Source organism: Amblyomma mixtum, chromosome 2, assembly GCF_055824585.1.
Source record: "Amblyomma mixtum isolate Tamu chromosome 2, ASM5582458v1, whole genome shotgun sequence".
Classification (NCBI taxonomy): Eukaryota; Metazoa; Arthropoda; class Arachnida; order Ixodida; family Ixodidae; genus Amblyomma; species Amblyomma mixtum.
The window spans coordinates 62,818,231-62,843,966 of record NC_143013.1 but is presented as its reverse complement, the minus strand read 5'-3'; the positions used below and the strand labels follow the sequence as shown (position 1 = coordinate 62,843,966).

At 47.8% G+C, this 25,736-nt stretch overlaps 2 protein-coding genes across 2 annotated transcripts; one reads left to right on the top strand and one right to left on the bottom strand.

Moving 5' to 3' along the window:
* Positions 1-2,843: 2,843 nt before the first annotated feature.
* On the bottom strand, positions 2,844-5,123 carry LOC149359526 (uncharacterized). The gene has a single exon (XM_089567693.1). The coding sequence runs from the start codon at positions 5,121-5,123 to the stop codon at positions 2,844-2,846; it is 2,280 nt and encodes a 759-aa protein (XP_089423819.1).
* A 12,150-nt stretch (positions 5,124-17,273) lies between these two features.
* On the top strand, positions 17,274-25,008 carry LOC149359525 (uncharacterized). The gene is made up of 5 exons (XM_089569068.1): positions 17,274-17,396; positions 18,010-18,140; positions 21,916-22,205; positions 23,214-23,388; positions 24,865-25,008. The coding sequence occupies exons 1-5, from the start codon at positions 17,327-17,329 to the stop codon at positions 25,006-25,008; spliced, it is 810 nt and encodes a 269-aa protein (XP_089425194.1). The 5' UTR covers positions 17,274-17,326.
* Positions 25,009-25,736: the final 728 nt, after the last annotated feature.

Here is a 25,736-nt window from a genome sequence, read left to right as displayed (position 1 = left end):
GCCCTCCACTATGGATCGAAACACGGCGTATTCTACGTGGATGCCTCTGGCCCCCATCAAATCAAATCAAATCAAAGGTTTATTTTGCACTTCATACAAAGAAATGCAGGGCACAGGGACAAAAAAGCCTGTCAGAAGACAGCTTGACAGGGCCCCTGCGCCCTTACAAATTGCTGGCGTACAGTGCAACAAAAAGCATCACTAAGGACTGAAATAACATGACATAATTACCACAATCAAAACGAAATTAGGTACACAAAAGAACTACTACAAAGATTTAGTTGTTTTGACCTTGAGGAGGGGAATGGTGCACGGCCGCAGTCGTCCACCAATCCAAAACAGTGTACGGCCTTACTTTCCGAGCCCGTGACATAACACACGCGGAGGAGCTCGCCATTGGGTTGGCAGCATCTGATTACAAGTCAAAAACAATTATTTCCGACTCGCGAGGGGCATGTCGGAACGTCGAGCAGGGCTGGGTACCGTATCTAGCCTACCGTATTCTCCGAAACAGCGTCTACACCTGGGACCCCACGCATCGGCGTATCGTTTGGGCTCCTGCTCACCTGGGCCTTGAGGGAAATGAGGCAGCTGACGCCGCCGCCCGCGCGCTCTCCCACAGGACATTTCCCTCCAACCCCGACAATCAGGAACTCGAATTCACTCCCGCTTACTCCTTCAAAGACATTGTTTTACTTTATAAATCTGGCCACGGTCTTTATTCCCGCCCGTGTAAAGGTCTCTCAAAGGCGGAGGAGCGGCTTCTGCTTCGCCTGTATACTAATACTTTGCTGTGGCCTGTAGAGAGTTAGGCGATGTCCTTCGTCTCCGCTATCGAAGGAAGGGAGCGACCTGCGCCTTTGTCCAGCCGGTGTAGGTGCCGACATCGATGCGTGCTCGAACGCCCCTTTAGCGCGTTCCAGTAGAAGTAGCCGCAAAACATTGCTTCGTCGCCTTCGCTGTCCCGTCTGAAGAAATGGTGTGCTCGTTTCGTAGCACGTGATCTTCAAAGAGCAGCCTTTTTTTTTCCGGCAGCTCGAGGCCGTTAGAGGGCAGTGTCGACACGCTTAGGTGTATGTATGTATTGTAGCAACAAATGCAACGCGAACTAGATAACTCAAATGTGAACAGCAAAACGAGAATGTTTTACGAGGAGGGAGCTCTGAGCACTTCAGCAATATCCCGTCGGCGGCGTTCTACGGATAAACTGGCAATGACAATGAAAAATAAAGACAAAGTTGATTTAGAAGAGACGACTAAGTTCCCTGTGATATTAAACCAGCACGACAAGCCCGGCGCGATTAAGTCTGCTTCGAAATGGATAGGGCACCTGGGCCTTCGCAGAAACAACAGATGGAGGTAGTGTCCAGCTGCGAAACCTGCTTTCGCACAATATTTCGTGGTTATCAATGCTAAACTGCCATCAATTTTTTTCTAAAACTTAATGTTCGGAACTGCTTGGAAGTGATATCATTGAAATTCCAGTCGAGTGCAATTTTCCATTTGTACACGCCATCGCAATATCGGCTTCATGGGCGCTGCCATTTGTTCACTTAACAGCAGTGAGCACATTGCGCTAGCCCGGTAGAAACAGCAGCGGAACCGGCTTCTAACAGTTCAGAGGAAAAGCGTTTCAACAATTCGCTCGCCCAATGTCTATACATGTAGAACTCTAGTTTGGGCTAGTTGGTTCATGATTCAGAAGGAAAACGGCGCAAAAAAACATTGACGAAAGAGACAAACACAAAGAGACAAACGCGCTGGTCCTGTTGTGTTTGTCTCTTTTGTCCACGTTTTTTTGCGCCGTTTTCCTCCTGAGTATATACATGTGAGACAAAAACTGATGCCGCACAAGTAGTTAAAGGCCACCACGGGGGCTCAGTGGTTGCGGCGCTCGGCTGCTGACCCCAAAGACGCAGGTTCGATCCCGGCCGCGGCGGCCGAATTTCGATGGAAGCGAAATTCTAGAGGCCCGCGTACTGCGCGATGTCAGTGCACGTTAAAGAACCCCAGGTGGTGGAAATTTCCGTAGCCCTTCTGTATGCATCCCTCATAGCCTGAGTCGCTTGAAATCCCCACAAACCACAAGCAAGTAGTTAAGGAATCAAAGTTAAGGAATCAAGAGACACGAATAATGTTTGGAGAGGTAATCTGCAGAAGCAATCTGAAGAGGCAGTGTATTCAGGGAAAATAAAACCCAGGAATTTGATTGATGCAATGATTGTCACGTCTTCGGTATATCAATAACTTTAATCGGTTACATAGTTTCTCAGTGTACTTTGGATGGCGATAGATGCCAGATAATATGTCGCATTCTAGGATTTAAAAGGTGGGGCGAGTAAACTGTTTTCTCCAATTTACTCAATAATGCTTCTACTTGCATCAAAAATTACCCGAAGAGAGATGATTTTAACTCCTAACAAAATTTATAAAGTCGTTCGTAGTAAACGGTAGGCGTGTGGTACAGACTCTCACAAAGGCAAAACATTCAAAACAAAAAAAAACGAACAAGAACGAAACGCGTGCATTATTACACCTTCAAATGAAAGTTCAAATTGTAAAAGAAAAAATTGGAATGCCTCAAAGTAATAATATCAACAATATTGACGGCGCAAGAATATTACCGGAACTGTTCCAACCTACTTCGCAGCAATTTGCTCGTGGTGCTAGCTTCAAAAGGTTAAGAAAAAAAAACTGACTGCGAGGTCAGCATCAACATGATTTCTCATGGAGCTCAGGAATGAGCTATTTCCTCGAGCCCCTCCCCTATAAAGTGCGCTGGAATATTGGATGTGCTGACACAAGATGTCCAATACTAGCGCACACACACGGCCATATAGAGTTCAGCACGGTGGCATTAATGTACGGAGCAAGTCCGACGAGGGTACATGAACTGCAGCGTGGAAGTGCTGCAGGGCCATGCGATCTATGCCAGCCCCTGGACAAACCGAATGAGAGTTGTCCATGTCCAGGTCGTACAAAAGCACGCAGAAATTTCTTGTGCCTGCCGCAGCCGCTGAAGCACCGTGGGCGAGAACACGAAACAGGGTTGTATTGGTGTGAAACATGTACTGGATCGGCTGGAAACTCGTCGGTATAGGTTGCTGAGAGCTTACGCTTGTGCTCATATTACTGGCGATGGTGGTGCTCCTTACGATCGGAGAGCTTGTGGTCACTGTGCCGCCTGTCGGAATTGTGCCGCTTGCAGTGATAGTGGCGCCTGTCGAATTTGTGCGGCTTATGGGAATCTTGAGAATATTGCACTCTCGGCCTGTGGTGTCCAAACAGAGATCCTGGGCGTTACAGACTTCGAAAACAGCTGCAGTGCCTGGAAGTGCCGCGAAAGCCGAAGCGTTGCTGGCGAACTGGGGAGAACCTCGCGAATCAATAGCCCACGCAGTGAGGCTGATGCCTGCGCATATTTTTTCCTCGTGACCGGCGTACGAATACAGCGAAGCGAAGAAGCGAAATACTTCCGCCGCCACGTCTCTACAACCAGATCTCACATCGGTTGGTTGTAGTAGATGGGTTTCGAAGAAGGCGTAGTCTAGCTTATCCATGAGGAGATTGGCATGTGTATTGACGACTTGCAGATCAGCTGGGAATATGGCGGTGATCAGCATCTTTGGACTCATGTTGCCACTGAGCCAGCCGTTCAATCGGTATGCTTCTCGGAATTTGTCGACGAGGATGGACATGGTAAAAGCGTCGTCAGCGGTACGGCAAGCCGTGTGCGGAACGACCCAGTGAATAGTGATCCCAGCTAGGTGATGAACGAATACTGTCTGCATAACGTCGGCGACGAAGCGCCCCATTGCTGGCGGGTCTCTGCCGAGTCGGGAGAAATGCGGGCTGTCATCGGTGTACCCGCCGAGGGCCATCAGCACACCCACGTTTTGCGCGAGGAGGAGGTTATTCAAGGTATCCTGGAGTTTCCATAGGCCGTACCCAGCGTCAAACCGCTCGAGGCGACTTGAAACGGTCGCGTTAGCTACTGAAACCGACCAGTACACCACATAGCTGCAGTATCCCAGTGGCAAGTTTTCCGGTACAAAGTCGAACAAACCAGCCCTCCGAAAACGGGAGTTGTTGAAAAGGCAGAATATCTTGTGCACGGCGTTCATGCGGACCGGGTTGTATCCGGTGACATTGAGGTTGTCGGCGTCTACGATTGAGGCGCGCTTGGCAAAGCACATTGGTGGAACGTTCGCCCAGGGGTCACTAGTCGATGTTGCGGCTGGTGTTGTTTGCTTGGATGACTTGCGTGACGGTGTGTTAGTAGTGGCAAAAGAAGTCGTAAGGATGCCGGTGGGTATGGCCGGTGACGGCAGCTGAACAGCCATGTCTGGAGTGAAGTAATAGGACATAACGAATAGGCATATAGGCATGAAAACTAGCCCCATTGTGACGAAGCATAAGGCTGAAGTCTGGCATGCACCACCGCCCGTGTCGTCCGAAGGGGAAGTCGGTGAGCGCCGATTGTAAACGCTGCTGTAAAGGATGGTGCTGGGGGATCCCGGTACAGGCTGTACAATTACTCCAGAGGGTACTGACGCAGGATTTGTGATGCGAGGAGATCTACCCACGGGTGACTGACTCTGCGCGACGGCGTTTGGCTCCGCGAATATCTTGTGCATCCACGGGAAAGCGTCGAGGAAGCCACCGGATACCTTAGGCGTCGTCAGAGTCTCTTCTCGAAGACCCGGCCGACCAACTGTTGGCGGGGGATTGAATCCACGGGTGTAAGCGATAGCGTCGGCATCGGTCGCGACATGTGGCGCACCCGTCTCCCTCCACGGCTCCTGAGGCGCGCTGGTGGCTCGCACTGTGGCGAGAGGTGCGGCTTGGATGGCATGCGTAACGTCATGGCGTTCGCTTGTGCCTCCGCCTGTCGAGGCAGCAGTGCGAGGGTCGTAACTTTTCTCTGCGGGGCCGGCGCATCTCACACTGTGCTGGCTCCTTTGCACTGGCGGATGTGATGGAAGCGCAGGTAAGGCGGGCGGTGTCCCGACGTAGCACTCGTAACGCTTCGAGTCTGGAGGATGGTTCTGAACACCGAGCCAGTCGAGCACCTCACGAGCGTTGTTGAACGTTCCGTCAGGCCTAGCTGCAAGGGCTTCCATACCACCTGGTCCCGTGATCCGTGGAGCTTGCTCTCGAGGTCCACGGAAAACACTTCCTTGGGGTAAGAGGGTGAAGCCTTCGGTATGTGAGGGAGCGGGCTGCTGAGAGGGATTTTTCTCACGCGTTGACATCACTAACAGCCAAGCAATGGTTCTCAACTCCGGCTCGGCGATGCGCACGCTCTCGCGGCAGCTTCTTCTTCTGCTTCTTCTACCCTTGAAGATAATCAGCCTTCGCGCGTGTCGTCTTTTTTTTTTTTGAGAAGTCTGTCATGAGGCGTAAGTTGAGAAAGGGGGAGTGGAATGTAGGTTATAGAAAGTTAAAAGAAGGGGTGGACACCAGTTTCGGCGAGGTAGTCGCATAGGCTGCTGGTGAACTGATTGGCCGCATAGTCTCCTTCATCTTGAAAGAATGTCGTACGCCAAAAAAAGACGAAACAGGAAAGAGGCGCAACTTCCAACTTTAATAACAGAAAAGGAAACCAGGCGGTATTTTATAGCCGCTGAGCTGCATGAGCGTGCGTGAACTGAAAAACAACAAATGCGGTGGTGGACGAGTGACAACAGCACAACAAGTCATAGGGAGGTCGCTCTTACAAAAAGCAGGGTCGATAACACATGCGAGTGTGAATGACAGCACAGGTTGAAAGACTATGAATAAGGATAAGAACCAACGCTATGATATTAACAATCATAAAACCGATTGAAGGAAGCAAGCGGACTTTGCAAAGGGCATCTAAACGAAACCGTCCAAAAAAGCTAGTTCGTTTCTGGTGAGGAGAACAGAAGGCGTGCTGACGCAGTTGTCTTTTCTTTGATGAATATAAAAAGCCTCAATTACTTCTCTTTCAATTTTTTTCTTTTGCCCTGGCTAGAAACCTGGTCTCGTGAAATTTCGGACAACAATCTTTACATCTGCTACAATGTAAAGCTAGGTTGCTTCCCGTCTTGCTTTTTAGGGTCACATTGTGCAGTCGAGCACGCTCATTCAAACACTGTCCCGTTTGCCCCGCATACACTTTGCCACACGTCAACTGCGTTGGCACGCCTTCTGTTCTCCTCACCAGAAACGAACTAGCTTTTTTTGACGGTTTCGTTTAGATGCCCTTTGCAAAGTCAGCTTGCTTCCTTCAATCGGTTTTATGATTGTTAATATCTTAGCGTTGGTTCTTATCCTTATTTATAGTCTTTCAACCTGTGCTGTCATTCACACTCGCATGTGTTATCGACCCTGCTTTTTGTAAGAGCGACCTCCCCACGACTTGTTGCGCTGTTATCACTCGTCCACCACCGCATTTGTTGTTTTTTAGTTCACGCACCCTCATGCAGCTCAGCGGCTGTAAAAGACTGCCTGGTTTCCTTTTCTGTAAATTAAAGTTGGAAGTTGCGCCTCTTTCCTGTTCTGTGTTTCCTTCCTGTTTCGTCTTTTTTTGGCGTACGACATTCTTTCAAGACGATGTACCAACTAACCCGTCAAAAAGTTCTACTACAGAGTCTCCTTCAAGTCGTAGTGTTCACGCTATAGTACACAACGACTAATAACGAGAAATGTCAAAGCCAAGTTTCAGCTCAGTTGCAATGACCTCACTAATCGAAGTATTTTTTTGCGGGTGCGTCCAGCAATTTTACCGGAACACTTCAGACATATTGAATCAACTAGAAACAGGTTGCTAACAACGAGTGGTTTTCTTCGCAAAACAATAAAGCCAGGCTGAAATTCGGAATCCCGTAAAGATACACCCCAAGCCTCGTAGCGTTAGCACTGACAGTATTGCAAATACTGGACAAGAAACTCTGATCATATCACTGTGTGTACGAGGCCACGGGTATATTCCTCAGAAAAAAAAGAAACAATATCTTTTTCTCTTGTTTTTTTTTTTATAACAGGTCTTTAACCGAACGTTTTTTATTTCGATTTTAGTACAATGCATAGATTTGTAATGTGAACGGCTGAGACAGCGCTGTTAAAAAAGCGCTGTCTCAGCGCTGACAGCGCTGTCAAAGCGTGTCAAAATAGAAAAATTACAAGGCTGTAAATGTTGACTCTGAATCACAAACTTGTCACGTTTAACACTCTTAACTTCTTTGTTATCATATCACCGACAGGCGCAAACACTATCTTCCAGGCCCGCATACAGGCACCGATTTCTTGACAATCACGCTAGGACCATAGCGCCACACCGACCAGTGCAGCCGTCTACACAGCTAACCGATGGCGTCGACTTGTACGGAGAAGGCCAAAAGGCGGCTCTTCGAAGGACACAAGCCCATAACCCAGCGGAGCACTTCTTGGGACGTCGCCGTGAAGGCCACGAAACAGCGAGCCAACAGTACGTCGCGGCTACTTGCGCTGAGGGGCGCCAACGAGGCGTTCGAGAAAGCAGCGGCGACAGCACCTACACCGCCTCGACGAAGGCGAAGGTCGCTCCCTCCTTCGATGCCAGAGGCAGAGCCTAGCACCCATCTTCCTACTGGCCCTTCGACGGTTTCCGCGACTTTAAGGAACAAGGTGGTCAATATCTTCCGGCGCTCTGCCGTACAAGGGCAGAACGAGTTGGAACTTTCGTCTACGTACGTGGCAGGGGACCTCTGGACGGTAAGTGCGAGCATTTCGCAAAATTCCTTTTGATGTTCAGCGTCAGCTCTGCTGTCTCGCGTTCGCAAAAATGTCCGGTAAGAATCCACCACTGCGAGTTAACGGGGTAGTGTATTCCCTTCTGGACACTCGCACCTGTAACATCTGAGGCAGGGGCATAGCTCAAAGCGCCTAGCAACTGTAGGTAGAGTACGAGCTTTGCGCTCAGCGTTTCGCTTACTCAAGAAAAATTCTGATTTCATGATAAATAAACAGTCGAGCAAAAAAGCGATATGAAAACGGAGGTGTTGCGATGCCGTTAACAGAGGCAGCTTAACTTTTGATGGACATCTCGAGTAAGCAATCCCTGCTTGTGTGGTAGACCTGATTTTGGTATTATAGAGTTATAGCATAGCGCAATCCGGAATACGCTAGCGTGGTCCGCTACCGCGCGTTGCCAGTTCGTATGCGCTGATTGGTCCCGACGTGACAGGCGCGCACGCAGCTGACGAGCACGTGGCGCCATCGGGGCTTCCGTGCACGCGCAGTGGTGCCTCGCGGATGTGAAACACGGCAGCGGATCGCGCATCGCGTTTGCTTTACCGCATCTTCGCGTCAACTCTGTCCACTGGTGGCTTCTTGAAAGGAGTTGTCAGTTCAGGATTTCGCTCAGCGTCATACCGTACATGGCTTACCTTCATTGCAGTGCATTTACTGCCTGCTCTTTTCAAGATCAGACGAAAATACAAATATCTGTTTTATTTCCTTCCAGCCAACCCACCAAGCCAGCGGTTCCCAAAGTCAGGCACTTCCGGACCGCTTTCAAGATTTTATCAGACGCTCCCTCAGACGGAAGTCTTACCGCGTGCAGAAGCAACGAACCTATCCTCAGTAGACAAACTTGATAATTCGTGACATCTGGGAAGGAAGCATGTCATGTTTCATGTACTACAATGGCGCTTTTCTTTTCCGGATTAAACGGGAGTTGAACTTTTAGGGCGCCCCTTTCCTCTCGCTATCGACAGTGGCTTTAGTCACACAACTGAACAACAAAGTACAGGGCCCAAAATAAACTTGCTAATGCAAGTGACTAGCACTACACCCTGTCCCTTAGCGAAAAAGAGGATGTGCTAAAAATGCATTTCAAACGTACTGTATTAATTTCATATTTATTTCGCATTTTTTTGTCCCTATGCTTAAACTGCAATACGAATGCTTTCTAAGTATACTAGGAATAATATTTTAAACGTTCTTAAAAATACGTGAAAAGTACATTTTTGCCCGCTTAGCATATTTATAATGCATTAAAAATATAATAAAAATATACATTAGAAATATACTAAAAATATACATTTAATACATTAAAAATGTGTTTACTCGGGCTTAAAAAAAGCCTACTGGGCGGCTCCATGGAATGACACGGGTTAATTCTTCAACTGGAGAACAAATCGTACACGGGCATTTATCATTAATCAACAGGAGTCTGATATTAAGGGTCACGTGACTGAATGGGAACGGCAGATATCTACACACAGCATACCAAGACGACAGTGACACAGCAAACAACAAATCCTACGACAACCGCTAAGCTTGGCTTGCGGTATATATACCCAGCGAAAGCGACGCACTATTTTGCACGGTGAGGCCTTTTTTTGCGCAAATACTGTGAGCTGCCAAAATATCGCAGAAGTACCCTACTGGTCGCGTTCGAATCTGGGGTTAATTGAGAACGGAATTGCTAGTTGAAACTTGCGTCAGGCCCAGGTCAGGAGTCGAACTGTCAACCAACAGATACATGGGCGTGTAAGGGAGCCGGTCTGCCCTGCCAGACGGGGTCCTTTCCGCTGGCTTATTCGGACCCAGAAGTACCCAAGGCACTTTTGCTGGTATAATGCTATCACGTTCTCACACGGAAATGTTCGAATGACATTGAGTGGAATGACATTCTAGAATAGGAATGACATTCGGACTCGACGGACTGCCGCGGTGCTGCACGACACTTTCGAAACGCATTCGAAAGCACCAGCTCGTTTTCAGTGTACAGCGACGACGACGACGGCGGTCACACTCGTCCGACAACGACAGTATATATCACGCTGAACAACAGCATGTAATTATAGTGAAATATCTAGTTTACTATAATATGATTCTAGAGGGACACGTTTTTCAGGCCAACGACACCGACGAATCCGGTCGGCGGACGGTCAGCCTTGTCGGCGGCTGAGCGAGAGCACGGTGATGAGGCGGCGGTGTGTATATGCTCGCGCTTCTAAATGAGCGAAACGAACGGCTATATTTCACGTGTGCACACCTGAACACTCACCAGCGATAAGCGCTTGCCAAATCAATTTCAATCGACGACGGCTCTGTTCCCTTCCGCGACGGCTAGGCCCAGCGAATTCGCAGGGTTGGATCTGTGATTTCGGCGGTTGTGTAGAGCGAATCACAAGCTTTAGGGTATGCAAATGGTCACCTGGTGTAGTTTTGGCAACAGTGACCTGAAATCAACTATTGCTTACATCGCAGGGCACGCGTACGATGAACGGGAATCGCCGGTGTGACCCAGACTGCCGAGCCGTGCTTTACGGCCAGCAGCAGTCGTCGCCGTCGCTAGCTTGTGGATAACAAGTTAGGCCGTTTCAGTTAAAGCGAACAGTCGCCAGACATACTTCTGGATAAAGTAGTTTAAAAAAAAGTACTGGTCACGTCGGATAAAGCCGGGACAAGAAGCGAGAAGCGCCAGTCCTGCGCGATGCCAACAACCCGGCTTTCTCAGGCGTGCGATCGCATCATCTCTTCCCACACATTGTCGCACTGCGTAAACAAGCACGAGTACAACCAGTAAAAAAGAAAACAGATTGTTTAATAGAACGAAAGCGCAGATTGCGTTTTATGTTATGTAAACAAGCGAAGTAAACAACAGTATGAGTGCAGTCGTCCTCATCGGCGCACTCCCGGGGAAATTTCATGCTGACGCGGTTAATATTCATTGGCGTAATATTATCTTCAAGCACTCCCTTAGACAGAACACGTGTAGCATCGTTAGATGACATTCGGCTGGAAGGCATTCGAAGCGCCCGTGTAGCAGGGGTGTAAGTGCTGATCACCTTCCTGCTAGAAGTTACCATAAACGAAAGGATGTTGAAAGTTTTCACTCTTCGCTGAAACGTCATTTCGAGCCCTAGATTATTCCACGGTAGCTTGAAGTGTAATGCAAATATGTTTACGCGGACAACCCATTTGTTAGAATTTAAATATACTTCAGACGGATTAATTGCGTATTTACGAAAGTACACTTTAAATAGATGGCCAGCACCAAAATGCGATGTCCCGAAACTCGATTTTGAGCATTAAATTGTTCAACGACAGCTTCTAGTGCGCTGCAAACATGCTAAGCGGACTGCCAATTTGCTAGAATTTCAGTTTTATTTGGACGAATTAATTGCGTATTTACGGAAGTACACTTCAAATACATTGACGACACGCAAATGCCATTTCCCGAAACGCGATTTCGAGCACTCGACTGTTCAACGGCAGCTGGAAGTGTGCAAAGTCGTTTAAATTACTGCCCGTTTGTTAGAATTGAAGTATATTTCGGATGAATTAATTTCATATTTACGAAAGTTCACTTTTAATACATTGACAAGATGCTAAAACTGCATACATATACGTTTACAAGGGCTGCCCGTTTTCTAGAATTGAAGTATACTTTCTATGAATTAATTTCATATTTCCGAAAATACACTTTTAATACACTGACAAGATGCTAAAACTGCATACATATTTTTTCACGTATTTGAAAAGTGCTCGAAGTATGCTTTAAGTGAGGTATTTTTGGCACATTTTAAAAATATATTTCGAATACCAAGCAAGAAATTTCAGAAACGTATTTCCGACATATTTTTAGTGCATTCATGAATACAAAATATGTTTAAAATACATTTTAAATAGTCCACCGTATATTCCAAACGTATTAGTTTTTGCTAAGGGGTGTCCTGCCTTTTTTTTTTATGTGGATGTTTTTTATAGCCGCCTCGAGCGGTGGCTCAGTGGTATGGCGATCAGCTGCTGACCCGAAAGACGTGGGTTCGATCGTGCTATGCGATGTCAGTGCACGGTAAAGAACCCCAGGTGGTCGAAATTTACGGGGCCCATCACGACGGCATCCCCCATAGCCTAAGTCGCTTTGGGGCGTTAAACCCCCATAAACCGTAAACCATGTCTTTGGCGTATACATAAAGAGGAAGCCAAGAGTCTTCGAAACGAAGCAAGCCAATAGGTAAACGTTTTTTTTTGTTTTTGGTGCTTATCAACGAGAAATTAAAAATCGGTCATTTTTACGTCAATTATCAAGGAAACCACATGCCGCCGGTGGGATCTGAACCCACCCCGAACCCGGGATCTGAATCCAGTTGGTACTCAACCAACTCAGTATACGGCGACGGCTGTCCAATATTCTAACTTCTTGTGTACTTGTGTTCAGTGTTCCCTAACCTTGGTAGTGAATAGAAGAGCTTGAAGTACAGCCGTCTGGTCGGGATGGTATGTACATAACCTAAAATGAACGGTGCTGACCAATAGAAAGTTGGTATGGCGTTCAGGCCCTCACACAGTTACTTATCCTTGACATTTTTATGAATCCGTGAAACGCCAAATCTTCCGTCCTGCGCTACATCCGACCCCATGAACCCAGTAGCAAGCTTCTATTCCGCACTTCTGCTCGCATTACGCTTTTGTAACATGCAGTCTACGCATGTGCAAACCTGCAAGCTCGGGAGGGAATTTCTGCACGTAAAGGACGAACTAAGTGAAAATTTCTCAAGCGTCGTGTAAGCGATCACACCTGCCGAAAGCGCAGCTTTGCTTATCGCCGAGTCAGGCGGTTTGGAAGATTTGGAGAGCACAGTGACGTGAAGAACCAGGGGGTGGCTCCGAACATGTGGTGTCTACCAGCCACAATATCGACTGGTCAGACGCAAGCGTACTTGCAAGAACAAGGAAAAGGGCTTCAAGGGCCTATCTCAAGTCGTCAACTGTTCAGAAATCGCCTTGCTGGAAATTGCCGCCAGAATACGATTGGTGTCTAGGTTCCGTCATGCGCCGTATTAAAATTATACCTCGATTCGCCGCCATTGTTAGCAAGGAGGCCGAAACGTCATGTCAACTTTATTTTGGTAGGCGCCGTTTTAAGGCGAGAGCCTTTATAGGCTCATGATTCGCCGCCGTGTGCGTCCGCAGAAGTCGTCCCACCCCGGCTGTCAAATTGATGGCGTCATCAACATGGCACAGTATGTCGTAACACGAAATTAATCAATTGAAATTAAGTGATTAAAAATTATTCCAAATAAATACTAAAGAATAATAAAACTGACGACGTCATTGGCATCGCGTAGTATGTCGTAACAAAAATTCATGATTTATAATGAACTGATTTTTCAAAAATAATGAAAATAATATTATGTTTGATGTAAAAAATGGCGTAGTACGTCGTAACAGGAAATGTACTGCGCATGTGCGTGAAGTCACTTGTCAGGTCATAACCAAGGTGTGTATATGGAGCGCTGACCGCCGCTCCGACGCCACCCTGGCAGCTGCCGGCGCATGCGCGTGAGATCACCTATGACGTCATCACTACAGTAAGAGGCGCAGCAACAGAGGTCGAAATCCGTGCTACGCCTCACGCCTCATCGCACTTTAGTAAGAGCAAACTGCCCCCTGCCCCCCCCCCCCCCCCTCCCCCCTGATTGTTTTTTGTTCCATTTCGCGGAGCCGAGGAAAGGCCATACTGCGCATACGCGAGGAGCAGTGTCGGCGCACAGCTTTTAGAAAAAAAAAAGTGTTTTTGAGGAATGGAAAGGCGCAGAAACTGACTCGCTTCTCTCTAGGCACCTTATCCCCCCTTGAGTTGCATTGTTTTAATGCAGGTATGCTTGTCGTAACCGTGAATTTTGTCCCTCATTCCACTACAAAATTTCGCAAAATAAAATACAGCCGAAACTGCCTCGTCCCATTTCAGTCCTCTGCCCCTTGGGTGCGCAACCAAAATCGTACGTAACGCATCATGCAGCTCAGCTATCGCCTCAACACACATGCGTGTGCATGTATTTATTGCGAAAGTGTTATGTGGCTGATCGGCAACGAAACGCGGAGTCGCGTCGGCGTTGACCAGCCGCAGTGGTCCCAAAATCCGATGGAGTTGCGGGTTTCTGAACTCACTCGAGGCTTCCAGATTGCGCGACAAACACGCAAGCCATGGGCCACGAAACCGCGTTGCTTCTTGCCTTGCGATGCGTTGCCTTACTACTGTATGCTAATTAGTTGGTTTGTCATTAGAAAGGAAGAGAATAAAATTAAAAATGAAAACATAAAGATAAACACAATGATTTTTGCATCCAAAAAAACACGGAAGTAGCCTTAAGTGCCCGCTGTAATTTTATAGAGGCATTTAACCAGCAAATATTAGTGGACCGCGTTGAGAAGAGACGGATTCAGTGCAATAAAGAAGCGGGCATAAAAAAAATCGGAACCAAGAGGCACGACCCGGGATGGACGTTACATGAACCACGGTAAGTTGGCCGCGTCTTTGATTGAAGAGACTAAAAAAGGCGAGAGAATGCCAGCACGAAGCAACAGGGGCCGGAGGTTCTGCCGCAGCGAAGCGAGTGCAGTATCGACTTCGCAACAGCGGGCGAAAGCCGAGAAACAATATCTTGTTTGTACAATGCTGTCTCTAACAGGCAGTCCAGCCAAGCGTTCACGACGCCATTGGGCGCTGGGCAGCGGAAGAAGATTTAGCAGTGGATGAGACTTCGCTAAATCAGTGAGGAGAAAACTGGGCATAGGTAAGAACCAGATGCATGCGCTAAAAGACAAATAGGGCAATGTCATCAGCAATATGGATAAGATAGTTGAATTAGCCGAAGAGTTCTACACAAATCTATACAGTAGCGAATGTAATCATCAAGTTACTGAGGGAGGCAGTCGAGCACAGCAAGGGGACATCCTGCCAGTAACGAAGGAGGAAGTAAAGAAAGGCTTAGGAGCAATGCAAAAAGGGAAAGCAGCTGGTGAAAATCAGGTAACAGCAGATTTGTTGAAGGATGTAGGAGAGATTGTGCGACAAAAACTAGCCACCCTGTATACGCAATGCCTTGTAGCTTCGAGAGTACCAGAAGCTTGGAAGAACGCTAACATTATCTTAATTCATAAGAAAGGAGACGTCAAGGACTTGAAGAATTACAGACAAATCAGCTTATTGTCCGTTGCCTACAAGGTATTTAGTAAGGTAAACGCTAATAGAGTCAGGACAACCTTGGACTTTAGTAAACCAAATGATCAGGCAGGCTTTCGTAAAGGATACTCGACAATAGACCACATTCACACTATCAATCAGGTGATAGAGAAATGCGCAGAATATAACCAACCCCTATATATAGCCTTCATTGATTACGAGAAAGCATTTGACTCAGTGGAAACCTCAGCTGTCATGCAGGCATTGCGGAATCAGGGTGTAGAAGACTGTTATGTGAAAATATTGGAAGATATTTATAACGATTGCACAGCTACTATAGTTCTCCACAAAGTCAGCAATAAAATTCCAATACGGAAAGGTGTCAGGCAGGGAGACACGATCTCGCCAATGCTCTTCACTGCCAGATTACAGGAGGTATTCCGGGGACTGGAATGGGAACAGTTGGGGATAAGAGTTAATGGAGAATATCTGAGTAATTTGCGATTCGCTGATGACATTGCCTTGCTAAGCCACTCAGGACAAGAACTGCAAACCATGATCAATCAGTTAGACAGGCAGAGCAGAACGGTGGGGCTAAGAATTAACATGCAGAAAACCAAAGTAATGTTCAACAGCCTAGCAAGGGAACAGCAGTTCGCAATTGGTAGCGAGGTGCTGGAAGTAGTAAGAGAATTTGTCTACTTAGGGCACGTAGTGACCGCAGATCCGGATAATGAGAGGGAATTAACTAGAAGAATAAGAATGGGGTGGAGCGCATATGGCAGGTTCTCTCAGATCATGAATGGTAGCTTACCAATATCCCTGAAGAGAAAAGTATACAACAGCTGTATCCTACCGGTACTCACCTATGGGGCAGAAACATGGAGGCTGACAAAGAGGGTTCAGCTTAAGTTAAGAACAACGCAGCGAGCTATGGAAAGGAAAATGATAGGTGTAACGTTAAGAGATCTGAAGAGGGCGGAGTGGGTGAGGGAACAAACGCGGGTTAATGACTTCTTAGTTGAAATCAAGAGGAAGAAATGGGTTTGGGAAGGGCATGTAATACGAAGGCAAGATAACCGCTGGTCCTTAAGGGTAACGGAGTGGATTCCAAGAGAAAGCAAACGTAGCAGGGGACGGCAGAAAGTTAGGTGGGCGGATGAGATTAAGAAGTTTGCGGGGATACAGTGGCGGCAACTGACAAAGGACAGGGTTAATTGGAGAGACATGGGAGAGGCCTTTGCCCAGCAGTGGGTGTAGTCATGCTGATGATGATGATGATGATGAGACTTCGCTTCAAGTTCACGTTGACCGCTTGCTCGCCGTCAACAAGCACAACCAAACGAGCGCATAAAGGAGCGCTTAGAGACAATGCTCAATGTGTATGCTTTCCAACAGTACACAAACCACTGGTGCCACGGCGGCCGCCATTTTGGCGTACATGGAACGCGGCGCCAGGCTGCCGTGCGTGTCTAGTCGGCTTATCGAAGCCTGCTCCAGCCTCTACTGCTGGAGTTGCGCGCTGTACAACTACTGGCGCCCGTGACGTCACGTAAATGCCTCCAATAGGGTGCATCACGCAAACATTCCTACTGTATGGTATAGTCGAGGCGTAGCACGGATTATGACGAAAACTTTTTTGCTACGATTTTGAAGCAAATGGTCGGTATTAGAACAGTGTATATATTTTCATATTTGTTCACGTCTTTGAAAAGTGGCTGTATCCAAGCGAGGATACTAAGTTCGCTCTACGAGACCAATTTCAGCAAGCACCAGTTGTGCGGCTTTGTTAGGCGTCTATTTTTTTTTTTTACTTTTGAGTACCCCCTAGCCTTTCAGATATCTTATCAAAGCTTCGACACGAGGAATTGCACTCAGCGGGTGTCTAGTGCGCACAAGAACAGACGCAACGCACTTTCCTCGAGTAGCAACGTAAAAGCGCTACCGCTGGAAGAATTGTACCCTGATGGAACTAGAGCAGCAAGCGGCAACGTGAGGGAATAGCAACTAAGCTTATATAAGGTCCAAATGGCACAACTCTAATTTCGCCACTTGTCTTTGCTACTAATATAACATAAAAAGCACCCTCGAGGTTACAAAGATTTATATAAGGTTTAGTCTAGGCAGACGGCAAGAAAAATCCGATCACCGTAAATGCCTGTGTGGGTGAGGCGCAAGGATTGTTTACGTCATAATGATATGAGCGTGAGCAGCGATAACTGCACCAATCGTTCCCAATCGCCCCGTTCCTGCGATTAGCTATCAGTGGCGCCAGGGCAGCAGTGCTGAACGGAATCTCGGACACTTCGCAGCAAGCCAGCCATCACTCCGCTTTTCCAGCTGGTCTCGCAAGGGAGGCCTGCTACTCGCTTTGCTGCACACATCCTCGTCGGAACCATGGCCAACGCCAGCGCGTATTCCCTTCCGTGCTTCAGTTTGGACGAGAAGATACTGCAACTGCTCTGGGGTATGTGTACAGTCACGTCGCATCTTCTGTTCGCATTGTTTGCTTTTGGCGGTTCAACACCTCTGTTTGAGGCTTCGACCTAATCGCCTGTTCTTGGCTTCCATCTCAGTCTTTAATGACTGCATCCTATTTCAGCCTTCCCAGTGCTTTATGCGTGGATACCTAATGACTTGCTTGTGAAAGCGAAGTTCACAGTTGGCGGGGCTTCGGTAGTCAACATGGTTAAAGAATTCAGCGCGAAAAGACAAGGCCAAACGAAGTAGTGGACAGGACCGGCGCTGTCAGGACACGACCGGCGCTGTCAGGACACGACCGGCGCTGTCAGGACACGACCGGCGCTGTCAGGACACGACCGGCGCTGTCAGGACACGACCGGCGCTGTCAGGACAGGACCGGCGCGGTCAGGACTGCGCCAGTCCTGTCCACTTCTTCGTTTGTCCTTGTCTTTTCGCGCTGCGTTCTTTAACCATGTTCACTGACCAACAAGCCCAAACAGCCACTTTACTTCGGCAGTCTTCCGCTGTGAAGAGCACGCTTATGCAATGTCGTTCGGAATCGTTTACCGGGCGTGAACGGTGTCTCTGCCACCGTTTGTCGTGCTTATCGTGTGCAGACGAAGGCGTCCAGATGGAAGAGCTCCTGGAATTCTCCTTCGAGCGCGTTGGAAGACTGGCTGCTGAAAGGGGCGTGGATGTGGACGACGACCACAAGGAAGAGCTCTGGTGTTATGTCCAGCGCATGAAGGTGCGAAACAGTTTTTCTTTTTAGTGCGCAAGCACTCATTCAGACGTTCAGAGCCTAGCAGAATCGACTCGTGAGTGTATGTGCCTAGTGCGCGCGCTCCGTTCCGCGCCCCTGCCCGCTCACCACCGTCCTCTACGCAGCACTAATCCGATGGTTCTGACCCAGCAAAACCGTGTTTTGCATGCCTGATAAAAAAAAAAAAAACGAAATTGAATCCGTCATCATCTGTGTCTCTCAGTTCAGTCATTCATGAATGTAAAATTAGTGGAAATAGTTTTTTTTTTACTAAAAACAAGTCTGTGCTTCCGCACTGAATAGAATGTTGCAAACACTCTCTGCAGTTTTATTCGCTGTTTGTAAACGGGCACTGCGTCGGAGTATAGCATGCGTGCGACGGAAGAACCTGCCTAACCCTTGTTCCGGTCTTCAGAAAATCTTCCTTAACTTTGAGCACTCTCGAGTTCGGACAACGCCGTTAATCTGCATTCAGACTTTTACTCTAGTCCGTCGTGTATAAGCGTAAGCAACTCTCGAAATAAATACTGAAATGTGTCGATAGAAAGCCGGTGTTGTAAGATGTTCTTGGGCAAAAAAGACAGTCACGATTATGTCTCGCGGCAGGGGTGCTTTGAAAATAGACTTGCCAATCAATAGTTCAGTTTGAATATCATCTGCTGTGCGATGCCAGTGCAAGGTAAAGAATCTCAGGTTGAAATTAATCCGGAACCCTACACTGCGAAGTCTTATTCCGAGTACAGCTTTGCGTCTTTAAACAACGTACACCGCACCGTACAGCTGCAACGGAAAAAGAATGGCACAAGTGAATCATGACCGGAGCGAAAAAATCGCGACACGCGGCGCTATTGTTGCCGATTACGCCGATAGCGAGAGTACCAGGAACATTCCATTTCCTAAAGCGGGGGTGGCCGGCAGAAAGCAGCCCACCTAGACATTCGCCCATCAGAAATGCAACATCTTAAACGAACGCCTATAGATGTCTTATCATCCAAACCATGCGCTAAGACACCTAAGCGCATAATCTCGTTTTATTTTTTTTTGCGCTAGCGTGGCGAGCAACGTTATCTTTATCACCGTTTTCCTTTAAAACTGTGCTGGGGGTGCACTGTCAAAAGTATCGTGTAGCAGTGCCTGCTTTCGGATGGGCTGCTTTCTATCGGCCACCCCCACTTTGGAAAGTGGAATGTGCCAGGCACTCTCGCTATCTGCGCATACGGCTACAATAGCGCCGCGTCTCGCAATTTTTCCGCTCCGGTCATGAGTAACTTGTGCTAATCTTTTTCCGTTGCAGCTGTACTTACCAAGCGGTACCATATCGGCCGTAACGGTTCAATGCCGAGCGTTACCCCATTGCAATATTTGGGTACTTCAAATTCCAGACTGTTTGTGGAAATATCAAAGCCTGCTCTTCAATGATACCCGCTTGTCTGCCAAGGCTTCTTACTTCTTTAATTGTATTAGTACTGCAGGCCTAGAGCCAACGAACTTTACTACGTTTTGCGGAAATGCCTTGGGCTTCCTACTAACGAATATTACTCTACCGTACCCACTGTCAATGATATTCTTTTGCAAGCTGATGCTTGGCATGTTCCGTTTTAAAGCACCTTTTTGCTCCCAAAGAATGTGGTTATTAAGCCGCCAGTTGCGCTATTCGATTATGCTAAGGGAAAGTGCCTGGGTTTATTTTTTTTTTTTTGTATGCCTTATAGTCCCCTGGTGTGGGTGGAGATGGCAGTTAACGGTCTTGAGAGCGTTCTTAAAATGGATGGCGTTGTTATAACCCACAATTTCCTGTGGTAGATCATTCCAGTTTCGGCATGACGTAAGGAAAAAGATCGAGAATGAGCGGTAATTCTTCTACTTATGTCTAGTTATGATATTTTGATTATATGGACAAGAATAGACTGCCCAGTCGTCGTAGCGGTCATTCGTCTGGAAAATTTCATGCCGGAGGTAGGTCGTTTTATTCCGCGAAAAAAGCATGGAACATTAAAAGGTTTTTCTGCGGAACTGAAACACAGGAAGCTTCACTTGCCTAAGCTTGTTAGAAAACTTCCTATAATACCGTACTGGCTCACTTCACAGTATGCGAGCCGAAACACATCTGCGGGGACGCTTAGCCTCGCTTTGAAGTTAAGATGCGACTGCGTTAATGGTTATTTGCAGCATTCTTTCTTATTGATACCTCTTTCTAATTACGCACACTAAACAGCAAACATCGGTAGTCATACTAGACCACGTGATATACCAAAAAACACGAAGGATTTCCTTTAACGAAGTCGAAACAGCGTGTCTCAGTAGTGTAGAAAAAATTCGCAGCACAAATGAAACGCGCACAAGAGCAGGAACAAACGAGACAAGACGGTGCTGCACTTCTGATTTATTTGAAAAGATTCGACGTGTAAGCACATTGAGTTCTCGGAACGTAGAATCTAATCGAAGTTCTCCAAACAAGCCAATTAATTTTCAAGCAACGATAGTGAAGGCGTGCTCTCGCAACTCTTACCTACATCCTGGGTAAAGAAAGATTGAATGATTTCGCGCTCAAGCTTCTCTTTCATGTAGCCCAGAAACTGCTTCCTATTGAACATGGGCTGAGATTTGCATTCTGTGCAATGGCCTGCAAGATATGGCCACTAATACCATCCTTTACTAGATCCAAGTGTTCTAGAGCCTGGAAGTAGCGTGTCTGACTCTCAACAGAAGGGTCATGGGTTCGATTCTCAGCTAATTGTCCCAAATGTCTTTTCAGCGTAATCGATTTCCTTTACATCCTTACATGTCATAATGACGTTTCAGCTATGTTACAATTTTTATAAGCTGCAGTTTTAATAATTGTCATTCCGTAGCTCAGTGTGCCGTCACTCTTCGCGGGCCATCTTGAATTAGTCTGAAAACGTGCGCAGTGCTTCCTAGCCTCGAGTATGCCTGCACTGTCCGGAATGCGGTCTGCCCCATATTTTTTTTTATCCTCGAAAACGTGCAAAAGCGGTTACAGGAACTGCATGGGTGGTCGGACTGCTTACCAACTACCCAGGCCGATTATAAAGTTGCCCTGCCGTGACCACTTTGTAACTAAACGACTTGAAAACAAGACTTTAGCAAGAAGCCAGAAGGATGGATTCTGGGCAACGCTAAACAAAGTGGACGAGTGTGGGGAGGTAGTCTCAGTCTGCTTGGCCAACGTTTCCAGAGGATTTAAACAAGCGCCCCCCCCCCCCCCCCCCCCCCCCCCCGCCCGAAACGTTGGCTGAGCACACTGAGCCTCCCCATTCAACCCTTGTTCACTTTGTGTTGTAAACAAGACGCCAGTACGGGACCTTGTTTTTTTGGTTAGATGCATTCGCGGACACTGACCTTATGCGCCTAGCGTCAATTCCACGTGCCTCGACGGACTCTGCTACCAATCCGTGTGTTCGACGTCTTGCCATGCAACCAGAGTTCCATTGCGGGAATGATTAGTCTTTACAACTTTGTGATATGGCATTCGATCTTCAAGCGAGGTTTTCCCATTAGGACTTCCTGTTGACGGTTTCTATCACTAATTACTCCCTAATTTTTTTTCTTTTACTCATTGCATCTTTTATTTCCGTCATCTTGTGCACAACCGCACACCTTTGGCAGTTGGTGGGCACCTCAATATACTTAAAAATACTACTTAAGTCGCAGTATACGGCACGATTTACACCCGTTCTATGAAGCGGTGCTGACTTATTACTTGAAAAGTTACTTGTTGCGCCGCAAAACCTTTCCGCAGGCCGAGCAGCCAGAATGGCTGTCGTTGTCCCAGTACCATGACCGCACTTCGAGGCAGTTCTTCGACTCGTGTCAGGAAGACGTCACCGGCGACACGCTATTCCACACGGCACAGCTGTCGTGGGATCCCCTGCCCCAGCACGATTCCTGCCGGGCCTCTCTAGGCCACGACTCGACGGCGTCTACTGCGGTACGCGGGGCCGAGGCAGACAGCGACGTCAGCGGCAGCGTCACCAAGCCAAAGCCATCCAAGCGCACGTGCAAGACACCCAAGACGTTCAGGCTCTCCAAGTGCGATAATTCTCTCGTTCTTGTTTCTTTTCATCAATTCTGATTCTTTCAACAAAGAGTGTATATATATGCAGCCAGTTTCGTATCATTTGGTATATCCTTCTTCCAGTACTTTTTCTTCTTATAACGGCTAATATACGGAAGGTAGTCCGTCGAAGTGGGTACCAATGTGATGTGCTTTTCAAAACATTATTTTTTTCACTAATCGTCACGACAGTTTCGCGTCAAGCGCATTCAGTGTTTCTAGTTCTTTTCTCTTTTTTTGCTCCTTACCTCGTTGCCGACTATCCTCGGAAGGGATAGTCGCATGGCGCATTGCTTCAACAGTAGCGTCGTCTCTGGGGATTTTCTCATCTTCCAGACAGCCGGATTTCCCGACGGGTCAGATGCCGACAATTTTGCGTCGAGAAGGGGCGTCATAACTGCGAGCAATGATAATTGGCTGCCAGGTGCCTTGTTGAATCCAGACAGGATGTCAAAGCTCAGCGTTCTCGATCCACTTAAGCTTTCATCGTTCCGTTCTTGTCGCTTGTCCTTGTGCTTTACGCACGAGAGAGGCCGCCTTCTAAAGCACGTATGTCCTATCTAGTGCAACTATGTAGTAGGAAGCACTTTGGTCATGAAATCCTTTTCTATACGAAATTGTATCCACTACCAAAATATGTCGACAGGCTTCTTCGTTTACTGATCGACTAAGCGCCAACACAGGCGAACACAAGAAAGTGACACGGACGTCGTTTGTGTTCCGTGTTGTGGCTTAGTCGTTCCGTACCATGCACCAACCGGTCCAGCAAATAGTTCTGCTTGAGTATCTTTCTTCGCTTATTTCAGTCATCACTGTCAATGTAAATATACGACATGCATAATCCTTCCTCATCAAAGTGGCAACCTTCAGTCATACAACGCACGTTCCTCCTGAGCAGATACGTTTCATTTTATTACACGTCTTCGCCCGGTGAACAATAAAAAGAACAGCCTGACTTGCCTGCTCCCTGTCCGTCACCGCAGGTGCGACCTCAGCCCGATCGCCAGTGCCCCGACCAGGGCGCCGGTTCGTCGTTCGGGCAGCAAGGTGGCAGCACTCCTGGCTCGCCTGGTGCGCGACAGGACCACAGAAGACGATCGCTTCTTCACACGCGGCATCTGGCCCGCCTGGCTCAGCTTCAACACGACGAGGCCAAAGGTAGGCTCACTCGGGGCACTGCTCCATTGCCACCTGTGTGGCATCGATACTGACCGAGTTGGTTCGCTCCAGCTTAGCCACGGGACCAAATATTTGCATCTGCGGTCAGGCGTAGCTTTTTCCCCATTTGGAATCGAAGCGCAGGGACTCGTCCAGCGTCGCGCCCCTTCTGAGCGTAGTACCTTCACATTTTAAGATAAATGATATGCTCACTTTGCGAAGCCAGGATAATTTGTGGACGAATATATGCCAGCCCTTAAAATCTGATGCCCGTGAGACTTCAGAATGAGCTTCGGATGACGATTCAGCCATGATACAGAGGATTTCGCTTTTGTTGGCAGTCCCATGCGACGTCATGTACGCGAACGCTGTGTGCGCTGAATCGCTATACTGCGCGAGTTTGTCTTCCTGAAGCGATCTTACACCTCGCGATGATAACAGAGCAGCTTTCTATTTGCTGCATTGCGGTGACGGGCTTCGAGCATCAATGTTTTGGAAATCAATGCAAGCCTCGTGACGATACGATCGCGAATAAGACAAGGAGTCGGAGACAAGTTACGATCAGCGGCGATAAAACGGCGCTCCTTCCATGCCTTCCAGTCGCGTGCGGTCCGTCTAACTGAGCGGCAAACCGCAGCGAATCAATCGAACTGCCAACGGTCCTGTAGTTTTGAAACAATTATGAGTGGAACTCTACAAATCATGGCAAGACACGGCATCGGCGAGGGGCGCGTAATGCCCGCGGATCGGTCGAGTGTACCCAGACCCGGAGAGTTGGGCGGCTCAGGGTGTAGGTCGACTTTGCATAAGGTCGACTTAGCTTCAATGCATTTTTTTTCTATGTAATGTCCTTGTATGCCAAAGCTATTCAAAATATTATCTTCGAAATTCTTCCAAATTAATAAGCATTAGTTTAAATTTGCTTAGAGCGAAAAACCCCTCTTTGCACAAGACTACTCTTTTCTACTCCTTCTCTTCTGGATCGGACTTCTCCGAAAGCGCGTGCTGTAACCGTTAAAGGGGCTAAAACACGTAAACGACGGTAGACGTGTGGCAAATATGGATCCCAGATGGAAGCACAACGCAATATCGCGCACAAACTCTCGAATTTCTTCGTTGCCAGGAATGCGCAAATACCACCCTTCCTCCCCTTAAAAGCAGCAAGAAATTAGTTTTCGGCAAACAGTGTTGAAACGCCGAATAAACACGACCCTCAGTCGTTAAGCCTACGCACATTTTACACTATTAACAAATGCTGTTCACGACGTGGGATGGCATAAAAAGCGTTTCTACAAGCGACAGGGTTGCGATGTGACTGAAATCTTCATGCATTCGGGCGAGTTCGTAGTGCGCAAAACAGCTTGATCCGAACACGGCACAAAGCCGACATAGACAACGGACACTCGCCCGATCACTGTGCGCCCTGATGCCCCAGATTACCATTGTGCGCCTTGGTGTCCCAATTTACCGTTGCAGGAGTCAAGTCCCACGTCGAGTCGCTTCGGGAAAAGCAGTACCCGCTCCCAGCAACAGAGGACGCCGTTCTTCTTGCGTTGGATCGGTCGCAAGCGGTCGCACGGATACAGGGTGTCGTCCCGCTCCCTGCGCCAGCGCCCTTGAGTCGACCCGGCTCCCCGCATCTCCGCCCATCACTGACAGCTCGCTCTACTTACTCGTTCTCAGCGAAGTGCACACACTCCTTTCTCATTGATTCATTTCACATGACCATTTTTTTTTCTCATCACTAGCAATTAGCCACGAATGAACAGCTCATTTTCGTTCATTTTCATTCTCCTCGCTTTTCACCCCACCCCCATGCACGGTTCATTTCACAACTGTTTTAGCATCAATAAACGACCATTTGCTCATACCAGGAAGTTTGTGGAAGTTTCCTCTTGAGAACTGGTACTACCGCCTGCCTATGTGCGGAGTTTGTAAAAGATACAGAACCCAAGGATTTAATTCCAGGCCAAGCTGTGTGGCTCGTAATGAATCTCCAGCGTCGCATACCATAATGAAGGTCAGAGGGACTTTTCCTCACTCTCCTGAAAGTAAGGACTTTCGCGAATGCTAAAAAGCCCCACTATGCATGACCCCGAATTGAAGTTTATTTCGAAACCCCTTGGCCTCTACACTTTTTACAAAGTCTTTACACGCGTTATTTTCAAGCACGACAACACTGTTTCTATTCCAACGCACCTATAATATGAAGCTATACAGGTCCGTAGCAGGCGTGCTGAGCGATGCTACGAAGCTCGTTTCGTGGAAGTGTAATGCACCCGGCGGCCAGCAGATAACATTTTGTTATTCTGGTGGCGCTACAGGTGTTCTATTCGCGTTTCATTAAT